General features: G+C 48.3%; 1 protein-coding gene across 2 annotated transcripts in view; it reads right to left on the bottom strand.

Annotated features, from left to right (window-relative positions):
* Positions 1 to 2,525: 2,525 nt before the first annotated feature.
* Positions 2,526 to 18,211, bottom strand: part of LOC101592786 (S-adenosyl-L-methionine-dependent tRNA 4-demethylwyosine synthase) — a 203,784-nt gene continuing 188,098 nt past the window's right edge. For both annotated transcript variants that reach the window (XM_023714443.1, XM_023714441.1), the window contains one exon: positions 2,526 to 3,550. In XM_023714443.1, the coding sequence (XP_023570211.1) occupies positions 3,329 to 3,550 (222 nt within the window). In that variant the 3' untranslated portion in view covers positions 2,526 to 3,328. The remainder of the gene's footprint in view (positions 3,551 to 18,211) is intronic.

The following is an 18,211-nucleotide window of genomic DNA, read 5'->3' as shown; positions in this document are numbered from 1 at the left end:
CTAAGCGTGCCCAGGGTTTCCTTTCTTTTCTATTCTTCAGCAAACTTATTTCCCGAGTACAGCCCTTCGTATTCTCCCTACGGCATTTTACATTTTCTGCTGCGACTGTGAGCCAGGATTAATGTGCCATGCTATTTATTTTTTTAACAGGAAGCCACAGATCAATATGTTCTGGCGCAAAAGAACATGCATTTCTGTACCAAAAGCTAATGGACTCAGAGGCTCATGCATTCTGTGAGGGGTTTTCTTTCCTTTTCTCTTTTATTTTTTTATGATTTGAAGCAACAAAATATCTTCCTTCAAGTTAAATCTTAAGCAAGACCTCAGTTCCTAATAAAGTGAGGCAGTGCTGGCTGAAGAGGCTGCAAGCGCCCCCAGTCCAGAGTGCCCGGCTCCCACCTTGCTCCCTGGCAGCCCCTGCAGCCCGGCTGCCCACCTCTCGGGCAGTCCCCCTGTGCTCCCTCTGGTGAATTCTGGCTTAACACTTCATCCTACTCGAAGGTGTCGGTTTCCCAGTACCAGGAACTGAACCCAGGGCCTTAATTAATTAATCTACACCTCCAACCCTTTTTTTGCAATAGGGTCTCACTGCGTCACTAAGTTGCCCCGGCGAGGCTGGAACCTAACACTCCTCCTGCCTCAGCCTCCCAGACGGCTGGAATGACAGGCTTGCACCACTAGACCAGGCCGAAGGTGTTCTTCATCTCTCTCCAGCAACCACAAACACAGCGTGACTCTCACTGCCCTTCATCTTGGGACCCTGTCATAAGCGAGGACAGTGACTGCAGAGCCTGAAGATGTGCTGGGCTCGAGAAAGACAGGATCTCTGTGATACTCGGCCACTGTCCCCAAAGTGACACAATTCAGTCTCTGCGGTCTGGCCCTGAACTCCTAGGACCCTTGTAATTTCCAGAGCACTCAGGGAGCTCTTATCCCAACATTGCCCCAGCTCCTGATGCACAGCTCCCAGACGGTTCAAGCACCAGGGACGGATCCACCCTCTGTCGTAGAGGTTTGCTCCTGCTGGGCTGCTAGCAAAGGCCTGGAAGCTCTGGCCCTGGAGGCTGACTTTCCCTGTGTGATGGAAGCCTTCATCCAAATCCCTGCGCTACAGCCAGTCAAAGAGCTCAGTGGATTAAAGTGGCTGCTTAGGTAGACGCAGGGCCGGGAGTTCGATACTAGGGGCACATGCCTGTAATCCCAGCACTGGGGAGGCTGTAAACAGGAGGATCACTACAAGTCTGACCTATGCAGTGAGGCCCTGTACACCCTGTAGACCCTGTCCTAAATACAAAAAAAAACAACTCCTGCGCTATGGGGCTCAGAGAGCTGCTGAGAAGGTGAAGGTAGCCATGTGTGAGAAGGGACCACATCTCAGCATTACAGGGCCAGAAGCCCCGCACTGGGGCCCTTCCAGACTGTGCCCTATGGATCTGTTCATGTGGTCGTTTCTTTGAAATAAGCATCCTTTGTAATTCAGCAATAGGAAGTCTTCTGCTATCTTGAGTCCTCTGAGCCCCTGCAGCAAATGGCAATCCCAAGAAGGGATTAGAGACATGGTGCCAAGGTTGTGGTGAACCTGGGGACAACGACGTGGGAGTGCAGTTTGATGTAAGGGTCTCTCTTCCGTGCAGTGTGTGGTAACTGCAGCTAGCATCTCTCTCAGCTAGATTGTTGCTGGGACAAAATACTTAACACTCAAAGGGGGAAGGTTTATTCAGCTCAGAGTGTGTAGAGAGCTCAGTCCCTCATTGGCTGGCTCCACGGTGGGTCGCAGAGCAGACAGGCGTGGCAGAGGAGAAGCAGTCCATGGCAGGCAGAAGGCAGCAAAACGAGCGAAGGGAAGTCCACAGCTCTGTCCCTTCTATCTTATCCAGGCTACTCAGGGGGCGTAACACTCACACACTCAATCCTACTGCCCGTGAGCACAGCTCTGCCCATCAATCAGTACCAGCATCACGTACTCTAGACCCAGTCACTTCTCAAAAAGCCCCACCTGCGACTGCATGGGGCTTTGGGGGACATCTCGACACAAGCCGTAACAGTGCTGGGGTGGGACTGAGCTATTACTGCTCACTGCGGGCCTCCCACGTTCCACATCTGATGTCAGAAGTGAAATCCTGAGAGTGGTATAAATACACAAAGAAGACTGGGCCAGGGATGTACCTCAGCAGCACGGCGCCTACCTGGCAGACACGAGGTCCTGAGTTCGATTCCTAGTAACAAAAAAAAAAAGAGGTTTTTCCTGTGTTCACCATGCCAGCTCACAGCGGAAAGAAGCACCTTGACTCTTCCACCTCAAAATAAATATGGCACTCAGCATTCAACTAAGTGGGTAGGCAGACTAAATCATCTGCGGATTTTAGCTCACCACAGAACAGGAGCTCTGATGAAACAGCTACAAAGTGAGAAAGTGGGCCTGATGTGACTTAGAACCTTATGACCAGAGGGACCTTTCAGCACATAAAAGAACAGTCATGTATGAAGTCTTTACAAAATAATTTTATTAATTTAATTTGTTGGAAAGAAGAATTTTAAAAGAACTTTGACAACTAGAATAAAAATACTAAGTGTGGGGTTTTTAACTAGAGCGATCTGAAACTTAAGGAACGGGTTGTGGGGAGCAGGCCAAAGGAGTGAAGGGAGATAGCGGCCTGCCGCGTGGCGAGGGCGGCGCAGCAGGCGCTGAAGTTAGCGCAGACACCTCATTGCACGGCCAGTGCAAGGCGATCCCTCTGAGACGGGGCTTCTACTGACCGTCCCCAGGCGGTCTGTCTGTATGAGAACAGGGGAGTCCAGCGCAAGATGAGCTCCAGACCAATGCCGCACATGGTGGATGTAAGGCACATCTGAAAGCAACTGGTGCAGAATTTAGGAACATATGAAAGCGGCGACAACTTAAAATGCTTCTAGGTGTTCCACAGGGCAGCAGGAAGGGATGGTATTCAGATGCGCCAGCTCAGGGTGGCACACCTCGATGCTAAGGGACTGCTTCACAGAAACCCACGAGCCCGGAAGGAGGAAGAGGCAGAGCTGTTTATTCCTATGGAAATCGCACTCAAATATAACTCCAAAGTACTATGTTCCAATAATGCCTGTCTTCTCCCCGCACAAAATGTGCTCCTGCCAGAAACCAAATCAGGAGGCCTGAATGCTGGCAAGAAACGCTGGAGCCACGTCTGGGCACTCAGCACGTGGGGCTGGCTCTCCAGTGTGGCCACCGTCTCAGCTGTGTGACATCTACATGGCAGGATCTGACTCGGAAGTCAGGGGAGTCCAGTGACCTTCTGGATCCATCCTCCTGTCCTTCAGCATGATGACAGGAAGCTCAACTCGCAGCGATGGCTTTTGATCTACTCTTCCTCTGATGTCTCGTGTCCTTGGGATCAAAGCCTTTTTCCCTGGCACCAAACAGGGCCCAGGGAGGAGTTCGAGCCATGTAATCCTCTGCACAGAAAGTTCTGGATCCGCCGCTATCTTCATATTCCTGGACGAGCTCCTGGAAACGGTTGTAATCAATCCACGTCCACCACTCTCCATCAATCTTGAACTGGAAAGAAAAAAAATTTTCACATCAGAAGGAAAAACAACCCACAGAAAAAAAATCAAAGATGAGCCTGATTGTTTTTCTCTTTCATTAAAAACTTCCATATTTCCCAAGTATTTTTTCTACCGAAAGCATGAACTGCAGAGGAAAGCGGGTTTCTTGCCCCTTGTGCTGCAGCCGTGCCATACCTGGCGACTAAAGGACAAAAGGTCCTGGAGGGGCAGGGCAGGTATCCCTGGCAGAGCAGCGGCCATTCGGTAACAGTCAGGCCAAACTCCGAGTCCTGGGTCGTGGCTACTCACCCGGTATGGATCCTCATGGCTGTGGTGCAGCACCTCGCGGAAGCCTTTTTATTACTGCACTCCACATGAGTTATTAGTAAAGCTTTAATCAATGACTTCTAATTCCGAAATGCTAACTCAATGACTCAAACTAGCCTTTCCAGCATAACACGCATACAATATCTCATTAGTACAAAGTCTTGTTAAGAATTTCAATTCAATAAAGGAGAATAAATCCAATTTGTAGTCTCTTAAGAAAATTGCTCCTCCAAAGTCACTGTAAAATAAAGAACTGGAATGAAGAAAACTCAGGCAGCTCTGCAAGAAAGCCTCCCTGAACTGTGGGCTTTTAATTCTGAGCATCTGTTTGGCATTTCCTGGAGTAAATGTATAACTAATAATGTTAAAACCTGACTTTTAAACAGACAAGTATTTGCTGTAGCACTGTCTTAAAAAGAAAAAATACGGTTGTCTGTTACTCTTCTCTTATTGCTGGGACAAAAACCCGACACCCAAAATGAAGGAAGGAAAGGCTTGTTTAGCTTAGTTACTGGAGGTTTCAGTCCATACTCAGCTGGCTCCAAGGCAGAGCGGCACATGGCAGACGGCAGAGCGGCACATGGCAGACAGCAGCCCTTCAAGGTGGTGGCAAAGAGCAGAGAGCCAAGGAAGTGGCAGCCAGCCAGCCTCTCTGGCCTCCTTACATTGTGAGGTAAGTTACCTGCCCCAGGGCAGGTGCAGCACTCACACCCACAATAATCAATCACAAACTCCAGAAGCCACCCCACAACTGCATGAGGCTTTGGGGGGACACCTAGACACAAACCACAACAATGTTAACTATGAACCAAGTCAAGCTATTGTTTTCTGTTCCTGCTAAAAAGAATGGGGGAAAAATGGCCAAAACCCAGGTTCCTGGCTTCAGAGCATTGAGATAAGCTGACTTTTAAGTAGCATCTGGTGTTTTATCCAGTAGCTAAGAGTCTTCTAGGGGGTAAATGCCAGGCAAACATTTAATCAGCCTATTGAGGAATTCTGAGGCGTTTTCTTCTAGTGAGACCACTCCTTGAACAATGCCCAAGGGCACTGCGAATGCCCTCAGCCACTGTGTTAAGTCCACATTGTTACCTCCCTGCCCACACTGACCACCACACTCCCAGGTGCTGACCCTCACACCTACACAGGTCAAGGGCTCCCTTTGCCCAGGCCCTCCTGTCTCCACACAGCCAGACCCATTCACTCTTGCCCAATAGCCTGATGTGGGCCCTTCCTCTGGGGCTCAGAAGTCTTCAAAACAGCCTGCAAGCAGGCCCAGGGGCTGGGGGTTCCATCACCAGGCATGCAGTGCTGGCCCTACCCCCAGGGTGCACTGAGACTGGGCATGGTGGTACATGCCTGTAATCCTAGCTGTTGGGAGGCTATACACAGGCAGCTCACTACAAGTCCAATCTAGTAGTGAGACCCTGAACACCCTGTAGACCCTTCCCTAAAATACAAAAAAAAAAAAAAAAAGAAAGAAAGAAAGAAAAAGAAAACCTTCAAAAGATTGCTCTGACTCCAGCCCTGGACTTCACTTCTACCACAACAGACTGTCTGAGGGTACATGCACAAATACAGAACCTCTGCCCAGAACACAGTCTGCATACCACGCCTGTACCTGTAGGCTCTTCATGAGCTGTCCTCCTTTCCTCCCTCCCTCTCTTTTATTTGTGTAGTGTGAGGACAGAAGCCAGGGCCTTTGCACTGAGCTACATCCTCAACCTTTTACAATTTTGAGACAGCATCTTGCAAAGGTGTTACGCCAGCCAGGCCTGGCTCAAACTCAGGATCCTTCTGCCTCAGCTCCCCAAGTGCTGAGATCATAGGTGTGCTCCCCACACCCAGCCTGCTGTCTCCTTGTCAATTCCTGGGCCGATCCCTCTGTGCGATGCAGCACCAGCTTAAGTGTCAGGCCTGCTCGGCCTGTGCTCTGGGGTCTTCTAGAACCTCTGAACCATGACAGAGACCCTGCATGGGACCTCCCTGAGCAGAGCCTAACCCCAGTTCCTGGGTGCCTTGGCGTGCCCTATGCCACCAAACCACTGAGCCACCATTCGGAACACACAGGGCTCACCCCTTCCTCCTCACTTCTGCACAGGGCTAGAGGCCCTCGAGACAGGATGGAAGGCTGCTGTCCTGGCTCCACAGTCTCCTGGGGACTCCTGCATGGTGTACTCATGACAGAAGTGTGCGACACCACACACCCGACAGAGGGAGACTCCCTGCCTGGCATAGGGAAAGGCATGTCATTGATATTCATGTCCATGAGATGAGGCCACAGTGAGCCTTGTATTGTCCCCTCCTTTCAGTATTTATGGAGGACCAACCACTGGGCCAGCCAGGGTTTCAAAACTGAACAAACAACAGAGCTTGTATGGTGAGGGTATGCACAGGCCACCCGGGTTAGGACTCAGGTTAGGGCACGCGTCAGGCCCACCAACTGCAGACACACCCACTTGATGCTGAAGTCTGACAGTGACAATGTCTAAGAAAACAACCTGGAAAACCAAGTCATTGTATGGCAAACAGGCGTGCTCGTCAGCATGGGCTGCCACAGCAAAGCACCAGCGTCCAGGCTGCTTCAACGACAGGAACGTATTCCTCACTGTCCTGAGGGCTGATACTTCAACAGAAGGCTCCTGTGCAGGCTCCTGTCCCAGCTTGCAGTGCCTATCTCCTTTCTAGCCTTTGCTTGGTTTGAAGAAGGTAAACAAATATGATAGAGGTAGGTAGGTTGGTCAGTCGGTCGGTCTGTCTGTCCATCTTCAGTACTTGGGATTGAAATCAGAGCCTTCGCACTGACCTACATTCCTAGCCCTTTTCTTTTTGCTCTTGAGACAGGGTCTTGCTAAGTCACTAAATTGCGCAGGCCGGGCTCCAACTTACAGTCCTCCTATCTCAACCTCCCAGAGCGCTGGGGTTACAGGTGGGCACCATCCCCGTGAAGTCAGGGACCCTGACTCCTGTACTGGGTGCAGTGGAAAGCACAGTGGGTCCTTCACGGAACACCACCCTGCGATCACGCTGCGCCCAGACTGAATCTATACATACCGCCCTTTCAGGACAAGCTGGGGATAAAATCAGCTCTGCAAAAGGCAGACGCTAAAGGGCAAACTGAGTATAAGTGATGCACACACCGCTGAGAGGCAGCTGCACATACAAAAATGAAACCCAAATCATGAAATTGGAGGCTGAATGTCCTGAGACCTGAGGTCAGCCTGCTGCGGGAATCCCTCAACTCCAACGGCACACGAAGAGCTAAGTCTGTGCAGAAACACAAACAGCTCAAAAGGTCACAGATGATCTCAAAGACGCGCCTGGTGCACAGCACTGACCAGGTGCGGATCTGCGGCCTCAGTGACACCTGGCTGCAGCTGCTGCGGTCTCACCTCTCCCACAGAGAACCCGTTATGCAGAGCAGCGACAACAGGGGCTCCTTATGGTGTATACGCTATATTCAGAGACCTGATTAAAATACTGGATTAAACAGACACGTGAATTCGCTTTCCAAAGTGATGGCGAGGATACTAGGTCCAGGTTGGAGGTCCATGCTGAGGTCCCTGGGAGGTGGGGTCAGCAGGGTCACAAGTTCAAGTCCAGTCTGGGCAGGTTATTGAGACCCTGTCTCAAAAAAGTGAGGTACTAAGGATATATATAGCTCAGTGCAAAGGCCCTGCCTGGGTTTCACCCACAGTAACAGACAGACACACTCTCTCTCTCTCTCTCTCTCTCTCTCTCTCTCTCTCTCTCTCTCTAAATTCAAAGAGATCAGGAGAAGTGAGAAAAGTATCAAGCTTTCAGAAGCTGAAAGGATAATGGGTGGGCAGGAACTGGCTCAGCAGACCCACGAGAGCAGACCGGCTTAGGAACAGTGAAGTCTAACCCTCAACCCAACCCCGCAGGGCTCAGACTCTGCTTGGGTCGGTCAGTTGTGGTAATGGAAAGTGATGAGGACAGCCCAGGATGGAGGGGCTGCACTGGGAAAGACAGTAGCGGCCCCAGGAGTGGTGGGAAATCACAAGAGCCTTCTGAGCAGCCTGAAGGACAACCCAAAAGGTACTGAGTTTGGGGTTCTCTCAGGACATGGCCCGGCCAGGGAACCCCAGGACAAAGTCGGCCACACATTTAAAACTTTCAAGGTGCTTCTGAGTCACATACTGTCAAATATGAACAGGTAACCAAACCCATCGGGCAGCTGAGGAGGACTTCTAACATGAAAGAGAGAGAAAAAGAAGATAACACAATGAAAAGCCCGTGCGTGCGGGAGAAAAATGATAAAACAAAACCAAATAAGGTAACTACTGATGAGCTCAGGAAATAAGTGAAAGAAAACACTGTAGTCATTAAAAAGTGCTGTAACACAAAAAGAAAAAGAAAAACACACCAACAGTTCCTGGAATCTGGAATAAAATACAAAGAATAGGAAGAGGGGAGAAAAGATAAATGGTTAAGCACAGTATCATCCAAGAGCCCCAAACTATAGACTATAGACTTTCTTTCTGTGAGTTCTCGAAAGGAAGGAAAAAAGGCGGGAGGACATTCTAAACAAATAATTCTGGAAAACTTAGGAAGTGAAGGTCATGAGTTCCAGGTTAGAGGGCTCCACCAGAAGACAAAAACTGACACACTGCCTGAGGTGTTGAGATGCAGTTTCAGCAGTGGAGACAGAGGAGGTGCCACAAGGAAAGCATGTCCTGGAGCGAGAGTGGGAAGCTGAAGGCCACCTAGGTTCTCAGGGGTGTGCCACAGGCTGACAGTGGGCACAACGCCACATAAGGTCAGCTTCCAAACGAGAATCTACACAAGGGAACCCAGTGCACCGAGGCGGAGGGAGAGGAAGACACGGCTGGACACCTGAGCTCCCGGTGAATTCTACCTCTCCAAGTCCTCTCCCTGGAAACAGACTGGTGGGTGGGCTTCATGTGGAAGAGGGAGAAATGGAAAGGAAACGTGAGGTCCCAGAAGCCAGGTCTCTCTCCACAGGGAGGAGCTTAAGGAGCCCAGGGATAGATAACAGCCTCACCACCACAGGGTTGGGGGTAGCGCGAGGGTTGTTGGGGTTGCGCCATCCAAAGTGGACGGGTCAGAAAGTGCTTTCTGAGAGATTTCTTTCAACAGATAAACCTGAGATCTAGTGACGCTATCTGCATGTATGAATGTGCCAAAATCAAACCCGTTAATTTTTTTTTTCAAAAAAATGAAGCTTATGGAAACCCCAACACATCTGAAAGTCTAGAAGAGTCACAGATGATCACAGAGCCTGGGAGCTGAACCAGCTGAAGAACATACACATCCAGACAGACAAAAGAAATAACGCCAGGGAATCCAAAAGGCTGCACTGCAAATAAACAGCAATTGCAGAAGGTGGCAGAGTCGGAGGTGAGCTGTGCTTTGTGGTGACAATAACACACCAAGAAACAGTCGGCTGAAATTCGGGTCTATGCGGTGGGGGTGGTAAGAGGTGCACAAGAGCAAAAGCAGAAAGCGGCAGCAATATAAGCCCTTTATTTGGAGAGGCAGAGATAAATAGCAGAGGAACAGCCTAGGAAATGTAGACGCGCTCGTTACTGGAGACGGGGCAGAGGAAGCTGTCTGTGTTTAAGGAGGACACAAGGGCATGCCGGGATTATGCTTGTAATAAACTTCAGACTCTTGAAACTTTCCACTGAAAATTTTGAAATCATCAAAAATAAAGCTTAAAATTAGTAACCAAGTCAGACATGGTGGCACATACCTGCAATTGCAGCTACTTGGGAGACTGAGCAAAAAGATCACAAGTTTAAGGGTGGTCTGGGCAACAGCAAGACCTGCCTACAGACATACAATTGCATGTACAGCTGTGTACACGTACCTATCCATCCAAGAAAGGTGAGCGTATATTATTAACAACCTAGACACTCCAAGTGTCTGTACCGGGAGACCCACAGCTACCCCGACTCAACACCAGCCCTTGCTACAGAGCTCATACACATCCTTGCCTGAGCCGTGCTCTGCTGAAGTTGTTACAGGGCTTGACTGATTCAAAGGTCCCATATTTCTAACATCCAAGAGTTAAAATAAAAAGAAAGAAAATTCTACTATGAGCTGAAAAAGGTGCAAATCAAGCCTATTTATTAACATCAACGCCAGGGGTATTTCCTATAACTGTTCTCTGCTTGGTGCTCCAGTGCTATTTATTAAAGAACCAAGGGGCCAGCACTGCAGGGCAAAGCCCTGCTCCACAGCTGCTACCATGGGACACTGTCACCCCTAATGCAGATAAGGAAAGCAGAAGACGGTGATGCTAGGATTTAAAGTTACACCAGTGAAAAGTTCAAGAAGAGTCCCAAGAAGCCCTTCAGATTTTAGTTAGCTAGAAGGACTCTCAGAGCTTACTCAAAGTGGTCATACTGGACAGTACAGTTCATTAGAACTCCTAGTTTATTATAAATTAGAATCGGCCACGAGAAGAGGCACAAAGACCGAACCCAGGAGAGTTTCACGCATGGGTCTCCAGTAGGTCTATCCCGGGGAGACCGGAAGTGCCGGCCTCCCAGCAGCCACCTGACGGCAGGATGGAGCCCCGCCAACCGGAAGTGCACCTCAGCCTGCGGCTCTCCAGAGTCTTACTGTGCTGCTTGAATGGCATGCGTCTCACCTAGTGCCTGGTGACTTGTCCTGGCAGAGCCTGAGTCAACACTGTCCGGTCCAGGCCTACTCTAAAGCCCCTGGCCAGAGCACAATTTGATTTGGCCCAAGGCCTACAGAAAAAGACACTTTTTATCAGGCTGGAAAGTCCAAGGGCTTAGAGCATCTCCCACAAGCTGAGACAAAGGTCAGTTCTTTCTTTGGATAAAATTACTCATTTGCTGCATAATCAGATTTCAGAGTCCATTTATTATGGGGAAAAATGGAATAATACAAAAATAAAGCAGGAATATTAACTCAAAAAAGAGACCTATGTCATTATTGTACCCATTTGATGGGTGTGTATGTGTGTGTGTGTGCACGCGCACACGCACACACAGGGATTGAACCCGGGGCTTCACATCGAGCTATATCACCAGCCTTTTTTACTTTTTTATTTTAAGATAGTCTTACTAAATCAACCAGGCTGGGCTAGAATTTGTAATCTTCCTGCTTCAGCCTCCCAGAGTGCTGAGATCACAGGCTTGCACCACGACATCCAGCCTCGCATTTGCACTTTTGAGACGAACTTTTGTGTGTTAGTCAACTGCTATTGTGAAGATGAGTCCTCCAACTACACATTCTGGTAAATGAAATGCTGGGGAAGCGGTACCTACGGGCAGGAAGAGGGGCTGTCAGGTTTCCTCATACCCTAGAAGAACATGGTGATGGGGTCGAGTGGACTAAGTTCAGGGCAGCTTGAGGGACAAGTGGTTCTGGAATACTGAGGTGATTTCTGGAGAAAAACAAAACAAACGAACTACCACAGCAATGTCCTAGTCATATCCCAATAGCTGGGACATAATATGTGACACAGCCAGCTGAAGGAGGAAGAGGAGTTTGCTCTGCAGTCAGCAGGTTCTAAGGCAAAAATGTCAGCGGTGCAAGGGCCTGGCAGGGGGAAGCTGCCTGCGTCACGGCAGCGGGAGGAGCTGAGGACAGGCAAGGACCCTCCCAGGTGAGGAGGCCCAGGGACCAGCTCCCAGAGCAGGGTGCACCTCCAAACACGAGACTTTCTGGAGACATCTGAGGTCTAAACCAGAAGCAGCAACACCTTTCTGGATCGCTCGTGGTGACCACTTTGTGCTGCAGAGGTGGGGCCACTCTGCCAGCCCTGAGTGCCCATGACAGCGGCTGCTGGGCAGAGGCCACCCTTCCTAAGGTGAGGGTGATAAGTAGGGTTCACATGGAGGTGGCTGCCTCTGGGACCATTTTGAGAGACAAACTACAATAATAAGATTAAATTCTAGATAGATCCAAGTACAATTTGACAAAATTTATCTAGAAACTCATCTTGTGGAGTTAAATCTTAATCTCCAATTCCATCAGAGTAGAGCTAAATCCTCTGAGCAATCTCACCAAAATGCCAATTTTTTTCTACCATTTCTCTAAAAGTACCTGCAGGTATAATCAGGCCTCTACTGAAGTGAGTTGCACTTTGTGTACCCAGCTGAGGTTCTGTTACGAGAACACTGCACCAACCTCAGTGAAGATGCTCAATTCCCTCATTGCTCCCTGAAAGAAGGGCTCAGGAGTGGCAGCTCTGCCTTCCCTCTGTCACGCGTGACAAACCTGACCACGCAGAGGAGGCCTCTGCAGCTGTGCTTCCTGACATACAAGGCCGAAATGCGGCCCAAACTGTCAGAACTAAGCATCCCAAAGCACAGGGAGTGCTGTGGGCTAGCGGTGTTTCCCAGAGACACCTCAGCGCCCTGCCCCCAGGGGCTGTTCTGCAGTGGCTGAGAGGCAGCGCTGTGTAGTTCAAAGTGGGCTCTGTAGTCTGAAACAACGCGGTCCTCTCTGTCCCTGGGCAAGGGATACTCTTTTGGCCTGAGCTTCCTCTTTGGAATAGGACGCAAAATTGTAAGTCTGACCTGAAGATTTTCTTAAGGGTTAAGTGAATTAATACACGCCTAGCACTTGTCACAGTGACCTCAGGAAGAGTTACTCACTGCTGGGTTTATCAGCAATGCCAAAACTGAGAGTGACACTGACATATCCTCACTGATAAAAGATACTAGAAGATAATGAAAAGACTATGCTGGACGACAACAAAATAATATCTTAAATGTGCTAAGAGGAAATACTTCAATTTAGACTTTTCTACTCTAATAAGCTGTCACTCTGGGTGAAAGTCAAAAGAAGACTTCTGTGGAAGGAAAAAAGGGACCAATTTTACCATTCACCTCAGTCAGAAGGACGCTACCCAGAAGAGGTGGTGCCGAGTCAGAGCGAACCAAGCCAGCAATACTCATGGGGCTAGCACAGCAGCAGCCGCAACCACGGAGAGGTACCGGAGGGCCTGGTACCTGGTGAGGGTGGGCAGCCCCGTCCATCAGCTGCGAAAGTCACCCAAGTGTGAACTTCAAATCAGAGGTAAGGACCCCGAAGACGAAGGAGTAAGCTGCGGAGTTCTTTTCTCCACCCCGGCAAAATCGCAGTGGCACAATGTATCTACCTTTCAAGGGAAGGCTGGCGAGTAAAGCACAGTTCATTACACCCATTTCAGCTCCTAACTCCGGAGTCTGTGCCTGGAGCTGCTTCCTGGAAGCGTGTGGGAGCCGAACAGGCAGTGAGAAGCCTTTCCTCCACACCCTGGCCTGCACATTGCTGTCTTCTTCCACTTCTGACTACAGAAGCGCAAAGAGGTGCTCTTCTTTCACCTCCTCTCCCTGGTGCAAGCTGCTTCCCCTCTGGCTGAAGTGATTTCCAGGTGATTTCAAGGGGTGGCACCCCCCTCACCCCATCCCCACTTGGGAGACAAACATTAAAGACTGGGCCCTCCAAAGTAACTACATAAGGTATTAAAAAAGAGAAGGAAAAAAAAAAGAAGTATCAACTGCTCCCCTCAGTAGACCAGCAGAAATCAGCAGTACAATTATCCACGCCATCCTGCATACAGACATAATACATCTCCCCCGCCCTGTCCTTTTCCTCTTCCGAGTTTTCTCTTCCCTTTGAGCAGATCCTTTCCCTTTCACTGTTTCTACTGTACCTTTCAGATTTTATGTACTCATTCAGGTGCTAACACAAGTGGGACGATGCGATGCTTGCACATGTGGGTCTGGTTTATTTCTCTTATGAGTATGGTCTCTAGTTGTATCTACTAACCTATAAAAGCTTCAAATTTATCCTTTAATAGCTGAGTTATAACTTTTTTAACCAATTCTGCATGCTTACATGTAGTAACCTAACAACTAATTTGTATATATAACAGGAATCAAACTCAGGACCTTGAGCTTGCCAGGCAGGCGCTATGCTACTGCGCTATATCCCTGGTCCTGAACAATTTGAAGACGACGTTATGCAATACAGCAAACCATTTTTGTCAAATTCCTATTTGTTTGGTAAAGGTCTGCACTGTTTCTTTCTTTCTTTTTTTTTTTTTTTCTATTTTGAATTCTCTTTAGATAATAAAAACAGTTACAAAAACATTTTAAAAAATACACAGACATGGGAAATTAGGAAGTCACTCTACACGCTTAGGAAACACCGGATAAGATCTTCAACTTACACCTTGGGCATTTCTTGGCAAAGAGACAGCCCTCAGTAAAGAAACAAACCCAAACACGCCAGCAACCCTGGGAAGGGAAAGAATCTGATTTCCAGAGTTAGCACATTGCTAAATACAAATGTTCTTCCTTCCAACAGGAGAAAATGCCAAGGCAGTAGAAAGAAACAGGAAAGTATGGCCTATTGAGAGGAAAAATACCGCTCAACAGCATCAACCAACAGCAAATGAAGGGCTGGGATGTAGCTCAGCGGCACAGTTCCTGCTTGGCAAGGGCAAGGTCCTGATTTCAATCCTGATACCCCCAAAAACAAAACAAAAACAGCAAATGACCTTGATGAAGATCAAAGGACAGGTCTACAATGTCTTAAAGCTGCCTTAACAACAAAAAGAAGCTACAGAAATAGTCAAGAAAAGGACACAACCACAAAACAGAAATCAAAAAAGCCGAAAGAAATTACAGAGATATAAAGTATAATAACTGAAGTTAATATTTCATTAGACCCAAAGGTAGATTTGAGGAGGCAGAAGAAATAATGAACTCAAACAGGACAATTGAAATTTAGTCCAAGGAACAGAAAGGAAAACAGATTTCACAAACGTGGAGAGACTAGGAGACCTGTGGGAAAGTGAGGCAGCCAACACAGCTACACTGGTGGAACCCTAGTGTACGAGAAGGGACAAGAGAATATTTGAAAAAACAATAGCTGAAAATTTCCCAAATTTGAAAGCCATCACCACAGATGCCCCTCCAGTTATGACGCTTTTGCATCCTGATAACCCATCATATGTTAAAAACATCATCAAGTCAAAAATATGTTTCAACACCATCGCTTAGCCCCGCCCACCTCCAATGTGGCCAGATCACACGCCTTGAGCTAGAGTTGGTCAGAATTTTCTTGTACAGGGGGCCTGGCCGTAGCTCAGTTCTTTAAGAGGCTGCTTCCCCAAAGCTGTCAGGCTCAGGTGGCTGTGGTTCCATCCCCACAACTCAAGCCAGCCAAACCTGCCCTGAAGGCATTCGGAGAAAAAAAAAATCCTTCACTCTTGTTGCATAGGTCCTGCTTTACCTTGGTCATAACCATCCAGCAGAAAAGTATAAAAATGAAGTATAAGAAGTAAAGCCATGTTGTTACGTTGAGCTGTAGGGGACTCAGGTCAACAATTTCTGACATTGCCAGTCAAGCGGAAGACCCAATACTATTATGGGCTACTGGACTCTTTTAGAATATTTTGCTGAGTTTACACACCTATAATATTTAAATAACGGAACTTAACAAAAAAAGGGGATACAGGGGCCGGGAAGATGGCTCAGTAGGATAAGCGCTTGACTGGCAAATGCAAGGATCTGAGTTCAATCCCCGGTCCCACCAAAAAAAAAAAAAAGGGGGGGGGGGGACACAGATGAATGTCCATTTTGCATCTGTGTATTCAAAGTGGTTAGGATAGATATATAGTGACATTCTCTTAAATAGAGTGATTTGTTCTAATGGTGTTTGTAAATAGGATATCATGTCCGCATCTTGTACAGCAATTAACCACTAGGAAGAATGTATGCAATGTGTTAATTATTGAGACTGTACTACCAATTTGATTTGAAACTGTCTCATTGCTGTTTATCAATAAAATTATGGAAAAAAATTTTTCTTGTACAAAACCTACTTTAAAATAAAAGGCAGTGCCGCATAATCTACTGAATCTTGTACTGAAAATGCAAAACAGGAACCAAGGCTTCTGAGAGAAATGACTGATTCCAGGGCAAGGCAGGCCTGGAGAACCTGACAGTACCACACACTCAGGAAGTGCTAGAAAAGACAAAAGCGAACAAGGACGCAAAAGCTCGCGTTGATATGGGCACGGTACAGGAGACTGCCATACAAGGAAACCGCCGCCAAAGGGGCAAAGCTGGCACAACTAGCGCACCGAGGGTCATGTGGTGTCGGGTTATAACCCAAAGCACTATTAACAAGTGGAGAGCAAGCAAAGCCTTCGAGAAGCCCGGACAACTTCTGGAGACGCTCTGCCCCGCGCAGTCACTTCCTCCTAGCAAGCCCAGCGTGAAGGGCAGGGCCCGTGCCATCTCCCGGTGGAGAAGCCCAGTACTGCCTCTGTGAGCCTACCCACGTGGTGGCGGTGCTCCAGGCTCTGCGGAGTACCGCAGAGGAAGTGGGTCCCCCTCAGCAAAGGGGAAGGAAGGGCACCTGGCCTTGCCATCTTTCTCCTAAAAACACAGAGCCAAGTCTTTTTTTTTTTTTTTTAATTTTTATTTATTTATTTTTTATTTTTGAGAGAGAGAGAGAGAGAGAGAGAGAGAGGTGTGTGTGTGGCCAGCTCAGCCCACCAGGGGGCGGGGCTGGCTGGCATGTGGTGCTGGGGGATTGAACCGTGGTCCCCGATGCTTTTGCTAAGCTTGTTCTAAGTAGGTGCTTTAGACCACTGAGCCATCTCTCCAGCCCCAGAGCCAAGTCTTAGAAGAAAAAAAAGTAATTTTTATGTACTGTAAACATGTACTAATAAAAAGCAAAACATTAGGCAAATTTCCATAATAGGTATTATGATTTAAACCTAAAATGCCCCTCCCAATCTCTGGTTTAGAAGGTGACTGGATCGTAGAGGAATGGAGAGCAGGTCATTAGGATGTGACCAGGTGGGAGCAACCTCATCCCCAGGTCCTCCACTTGCTCTGCTTCCTGGTCGCCATGGGATGAGCAGCTGTCCTGCACCCCAGCCTTTCTACCACACTGCTTCTTCAGTGCTACCCACCAACCATGGACTAAAACCTTGCACCAAAATAATGCTCTCCCTCCCCCTTCAAGTTGTAGGCACTGGGCACTGTGTCTTGGAACAAGGAAGTAATAAAGACAGCGGGAGTCCTACAGACCAACTCATAAGTGCTCCTCATCACTCCTAAAACTCCTCAAAGCTGTTGGGGTTGTTGAAAATAAGGAGGGGAGATAGCTCAGTGGAATAAGTGCTTGCCTGGCAGCACAAGGTCCTGGTACCACCAAAAAAAAAAAAAAAGTCTGAAAACCTGCCACAGGGGGCCGACCCCTTAGCTCAGTTCTTTAAGAGGCTGCTTCAACAAAGCAGTCAGGCTCAGGTTGCTGTGGGTCAATCCCCACAACTCAAGCCAGCCAAACCTGCCCTGAAGGCATTCGGAGCAAAAAAAAAAAAAAAAAAAAATCCTTCTGAAAACCTGCCACAGCCAAGTAAAATACAAAGAAACAACAAAACATAATGTATTGTCCTGAGTGGAATCCTAGAACTGAAGGAGAACATTAAGTTCAATCTAAGGAAATCTACAGAAACTACAGATGTTAGTTAAAAATTATGAATCAGCACTGGTTCAATGATTGCAGTGTCCATATAATTTATAACACAAGATATTAATCCAAGTTACAAAGTAACTCTGAGTACCAGCCAGATAGCTCAGTGGATTAAAGTGCCTGCTTAAGCAGACGCAGGGATTGGGGTTCAATCCCTAGCATGCGGGGCCAGCCCCGCCCCCTAGGGCACACTGAGACAGCATGGTGGCACCAGTAACCCCAGCACTTGGGAGGCTGCAAACAGGAGGATCCCTACAAGTCTGATCTGTGTACTGGGACCCTGTAGATCCAGTACTAAATACTTAAAAAAGTAAAAAAGGATCTCTGTCCTACACAGAATTCTTAATTTCCCTATACAGGCTGTTCTACAACACTACCTTTTACTTTGCAACAACTGTTAGCTGTGTATTTCACCTATTAATGGGCTCCACTGGCTGTAACCCACTTGTTAGGCCATTACCAACATGTGGAAGGGACCTCACTGTTTCACAACTAAAATGACCAGTGTGCTGGATTCATCCTCATGGCCTAACTACTTTACAGGCAGACAAAGCCAAAGCGATACCTAAGCTGCTAGCTGGGAACCCAGAAGCAGCAAGCTGACCACCTCTTCATCCACTGCCTCTCGGCCGCACGCGAGTCACCGCCTCCAGCCTCGGGTGAGCCCAAGGCTCACCGCCCTGCCTTGCTTGCTCAGCCCTGCAACTCAGGTCGGCTGGTGTGGCTCTCTGAACTGAGTCTGTCCTGCCGCTCAGCAGCCAGTCAGAAGCTTGCACTGAACCTTCTACTGCCTTCCTCTTTCCTCCCCACGAAGGAGCCTGTTGCTTGCCGAGAGCAGAAA

The sequence above is a fragment of the Octodon degus genome, unplaced genomic scaffold (assembly GCF_000260255.1).
Source record: "Octodon degus isolate 3935 unplaced genomic scaffold, OctDeg1.0 scaffold00035, whole genome shotgun sequence".
Lineage (NCBI taxonomy): Eukaryota > Metazoa > Chordata > Mammalia > Rodentia > Octodontidae > Octodon > Octodon degus.
The sequence above is the reverse complement of the archived record's forward strand: the minus strand, read 5'-3'. Positions and strand labels throughout refer to the sequence as shown.